This window comes from Streptopelia decaocto, assembly GCF_964273445.1.
Source record: "Streptopelia decaocto genome assembly, contig: HAP1_SCAFFOLD_50, whole genome shotgun sequence".
NCBI lineage: Eukaryota > Metazoa > Chordata > Aves > Columbiformes > Columbidae > Streptopelia > Streptopelia decaocto.
The window spans coordinates 744,977-749,778 of NW_028115722.1; the positions used below are offsets into that span (position 1 = coordinate 744,977).

Consider the following 4,802-nt stretch of genomic DNA (forward strand, 5'->3'; position numbering starts at 1 on the left):
AGTAACTGCATTTCAGTGCAGGTGGATGTCAGATGAGACTGTGTGGAACCATAACAAATTTCAGTCATTATTTAGAGTACTAAAGAAGGTGAGTTATACTTGGTCCGTATTCTGTCCTCCCCTTTCCTGAAGAAACAGAGAGCAAGTAGCTGTAGAAGAAAGCAGGTGATTATGAAAGAGATGCTTGATACTGCTTATTCTGAAATCAATAGATACTCAGGCATTCCTAGTCCAAAAAGGCAAGTACTGAAAAGTAGAAAGGAAAGCTTTCAACATACATGATTTGATTTGATTTGTTTGATTTGATGTGATAGTTTAGCATTTGTGCAACAGAAGAGATAAATTAGGCACATAGGTGTGACAGATGTTGGGAACAGACCTGCATCAATTTGGAATTTGCCAGGAATGAGATAAAATAGCTAACAGACTTTAAAATCCTCTGTCATGAAGGAAGAATTCTTTGAGTGTTTGAAAAAGATAGGACGAAGACATCAAATTCTTTGAGAACTCCAACTGAAATTTGATACAGAAAAATCAGGGTATGAGAAATGCTTGACGTACTCTATCTCTGTACTATAGGAAGACTACAAGAGAGGAAAGAAGCAGAGAAGGTTTTGCAGAGCCTTTCTCCCAGACTGTGGAATTATCACACTTGGGTTTTGTCATGTTCCTGTCTTGGCATGATGAACCAAAATTCAACATGGGACCAGAAAATGAAACAGCAGTTACTGAGTTCATCCTAGAGGGTTTCTCAGGGCTTGATCAAAGACTACAGCTTGTACTCTCTCTGGTCTTTCTGCTCATGTATCTTACAACAGTGGAATGCTACCATCATTTTCCTCGTGTGTGCAGATCACCGCCTTCAAACTCCCATGTACTTTTTCATTGGCAATCTGGCCTTCCTGGAAATCAGGTTTACATCCTCCACAAGCATCAAGGTGGTTGTGGTCCTGGGTTCTGGTAGAAGAACAATCTCTCTAAGCAGCTGCTTTGCCCAATCCTCTTTCTATTTTGCCCCAGGCTGTACAGAGTTTGTTCTACTCATTGTCATGTCCTTTGGCCGCTGTGTTGCCATCTGCCAACCTTTGTGTTATGCTGCCATCATGAAGCCTCAGCTCTGCATGCACCTGGTTGTTGCTGCTTGGGTCACACGCTTCACACTCTTGAGTTACCACCTGGGCATCCTCTCCCAGCTGACTTCCTGTGGCTCAAATGAGATCCACTCCTTTTTCTGTGACAGCTTCCCCTTATTCAAACTGTCCTGCTCTGACACCAGCCTGCTTTGGAACGTAGACTCTGTGTTCTTATCATTTGTCATCCTGGGTTCCTTATGTCTAACTCTGGCATTTTACATGTGCATCCTTTTCTGTGTTCTACATCTCCCAGCAGCCTCTGGGAGGAAAAAAAGCTTTTTCTACATGTTCTTCCCATCTCACCACCTTGGCCATTGCATACCGGACATGCATTGCTCTCTACCTGTGTCGTTCAGCACCTTGGCCATTGCATACCGGACATGCATTGCTCTCTGCCTGTGTCCTTCAGCACCTTGGCCATTGCATACCGGACATGTGTTGCTCTCTACCTGTGTCCTTCAGCAGATGTTTCCTTGGAGAACAGCAGAATTGTAGTATTGCTGAACACCGTCCTGTACCCATTCTTAAATCAAATCATCTACAGTCTTAGAAACAAGACTGTGATACTGGCCCTCAATGAAGCCATTGCCTGTACAAAAACACAGCTTTTCCCCCAATCATGAGGCATTTCTGGGCAGCAATTCCAGTGATCTGCTATCATATGTTAAATAATTCCAATGCCTATGTATGTAACCTCGAGACAGAGATACCTCAGCAGATTTATAGAATCATAGAATCCTTTCAGTTGGAAGAGACCTGACATTGGTGCCAGCAACTGAGAGAGCAGAGTGACTGGACATAACAGTGTGTGCGCATGTGTGTGACTGGGGTTGTCTGTACCAGTATCTGGAATGGGGCTGCGGCCCTGGGGTCTCATGTGTCCTGGTGTCTGCAACTGGCAAGGCCGGTGTCCTGGGGAGGTGTCACAGTCCATTCAGTGATGGACTCATGATGGTTCATTTACCTTGATCTCAAAGCGCAAAATTAAGGCAACCAAAATGCCAAGGGGTTATAATTCAATCAAACAGTGCTATTATATTATTTTGCCTGTAAAGCGGCATGTGATAGAGAAAGTAGAGAAAAAGGCAGGAAAAAAGAAAAAGGGGGGAAAAGAATTGGCTACCACCAAGCGAGTCTCAAGGTGTCCCTCTGATCCCAGGTCCCATAAAAAGAGTCCTGCTGGTCCTCCCTTGTGATCTGGGATCCTTTGGTGCGGGCATTCTCAGCAATGTCCAGTCGGGAATCATCTTTTATGCTTCTTCACCCCTCCTCGCTCCCATGGATTGAGGCCAATCTCTGCCTTTGTTTTGCAATCCAGGCTTAACTGCACAGGCCTGAAGAGTCCCCGCTCTGCTTGTCAGAACTGTTCTGTGCCTGTGTCACCTTGCATTCAGGGGTCTCTTACTGGTCTGCTGGGTGGCCTCAAGACCCTCTGCAAGCCTCTGCGCATGCTCTTCTTCGTTGGCTTTTGTAACGGGGAGGAGGTGAGGGCAAGGTTGGCTGACGCAGCAGGTGAAATCCACCTTCTGGACAGCAGCTACTGCCACAGGTCGGAGCAACCTGAATAACACAATTATTTCCCTCATGCCTCTCTCCAAGTCCTTGTACAAATCTCTCTATCAGTGCATCTGTTCTTCAAGTCCCTGATGGCGATGTTCAGACAAATACTGTTCTTTGGACTGACTTTTACACCGTGATTCTGAATTGTGGTCCGAAATGTGCCAGAGCAATCAGAGAGGTTCTGAGGTCCTTGGAAAAGGCAGTTGTCAAACCTGTCTTCAAGAGGGGCAGGAATGAGAACTGTGTGAATTACGGGCTGGTCAGCCTGTGTCCTTCCACGTGAAGTGGATGGGACAAGTCCTCCTGCAGCCATGTCCAGGCATTTGGAAAACAAGGAAGAGATTGCTGAACCCAAATGGGCAGGGAAAGAAGGGCACGTTGTGCACATGGAATTTCACAAGGTGTCAGACATGGTTTACCGTGGTGTCCTTATAATGCGATTGGTGCCCTTTTGGCTGAAGAAGTGGATGCTGGATGGGAAGTTGGCTGGATAATGAAGCCCAAATGTCACCAGTGGTACAAAGTCCCCCACAGAGCCAGTTACCAGTGGAATCCCTCAGGGACCAGCACTTGGGCCAACACTGTTGAACGTCTTTATTCTCCCCCTGAATGATGTGACAGAATGAACCTTCAGCTCCTTAGTGGATGGTGCAAAGCTGGGCAAAGGCCTTGGACAACCTCACCTGGGTCACCCTGCCCTGAGCAGGACAGTGAGACAAGAGACAGTGAGACAGTGAGACAACTCAAACCTGAGTTGCTCTGTGATTCCAGGAATCTTTCCCTTGGAAAGCTTTTGGAAGAAGGAATAGGTGGAGGAACAAGAAAATAAAAATACAGGAAGAGGAGGAGACCTAAAAGGTGTCAAATAAACAGAGCAGTTCCTGTGAAGAATGTTTCTCTGCTCAGATTGTTAGCAGGAAATCTATATCCAGCTCCCCAAACTCCCCGTTCTGCTCATTGGCCCCCTGGGATTTACAGCACATTTCTTTACATCAGATTCCACACTGAAGTTTGCACTGATTGTTACAGCTTCTTCACAGGAATTGCTTCATGTTTCCTTAGAGAACTGGATGTAAACAGGCACCGGGGAATTTTAATTAGAGGAAACAAAAAAGGAGAAAAAAAAAAAAAGAAAACACAATAGAACTTAATGATGTTTCTCAGTTCTGTGGTTAAATTAAGTAGTTTCCAGCAAGGTCCGTTGCCATAAATCAAGAGTTGCCTACAGGGAGTACGAGAGCAACTGCTGAAAGACTTTACCTGCCTGAAGCTCAAAGCAGAGTGAGAGCTGAGAGGCTCTGAATGAGCCAAGAGTGAGAGGTGAAGAACCTCTGGGGAGCGATGGAAAGTGCAAATGTCCAGACAGGCTTCTGAAGAGATGAGTTCAGACACGGTGAGCTGGATAAGGACAGGTAGAAATTCCTGGATGTCCAGGGGGATTAAATACACATCATGATAGACAGTTCTGGCACTGCAAGCACAGGGAAAGGCCAATGTTTCATCTCCCACAGTCCATACACATTCTGAAAATTCATATTTTGGCAGAATAGAAATTCCACAGACATTACATTGAAAGTATTGAATTATTTCATCTGATTTAAAAAGTGTGGGTTTCTTGTTGTTGTTGCTTTGGTTTAATTTGGTTGGGTTTGGTTTTCAGTTTTGAGGGGAGTTCTCAGTTTTTTGGGCTGTGCTCCATGGTCTCACTATCAGCACCCAGTGCAAACCTTGAGAAGCCCCCGTGTACCTGAGATATTTGCCTGGAACTGGCAGGTATCAGACCAGACTGATAGAGCGATGGTGCTTTCATCATTTACAATTAGTATTCAACACTTGTGCATCTAATTAGATAAGTTTCAGGACTGTAGGTGAAGAGGCAGATATGTGAGAGGACTTAGAAAATGTGATAGAAGAATATTCCAGTTGATAATATAGAATCATAGAATTATTTCGGTTTGAAGAGACCCTCAGGACCATTGAGTCCAACCACAACCTAAATCTAGAACTAAACCATGTCCCTAAGAACCTTGTCTAAACATCTTATAAACCCCTGCAGGAATGGTGACTCCAACACTGCCCTGAGCTGCCTGTTCCAATGCCTGACAACCC

General features: G+C 45.1%; 1 protein-coding gene across 1 annotated transcript; it reads left to right on the forward strand.

Moving 5' to 3' along the window:
• Window positions 1–700: 700 nt before the first annotated feature.
• LOC309452643 (olfactory receptor 6X1-like) lies at window positions 701–1,756 on the forward strand (the record flags this gene model as incomplete). Its single annotated transcript, XM_082077286.1, is given in 4 exon segments — window positions 701–819; window positions 821–1,400; window positions 1,402–1,478; window positions 1,543–1,756. Coding segments are annotated over 4 exon segments (990 nt in total).
• Between the last annotated feature and the right edge of the window lie 3,046 nt (window positions 1,757–4,802).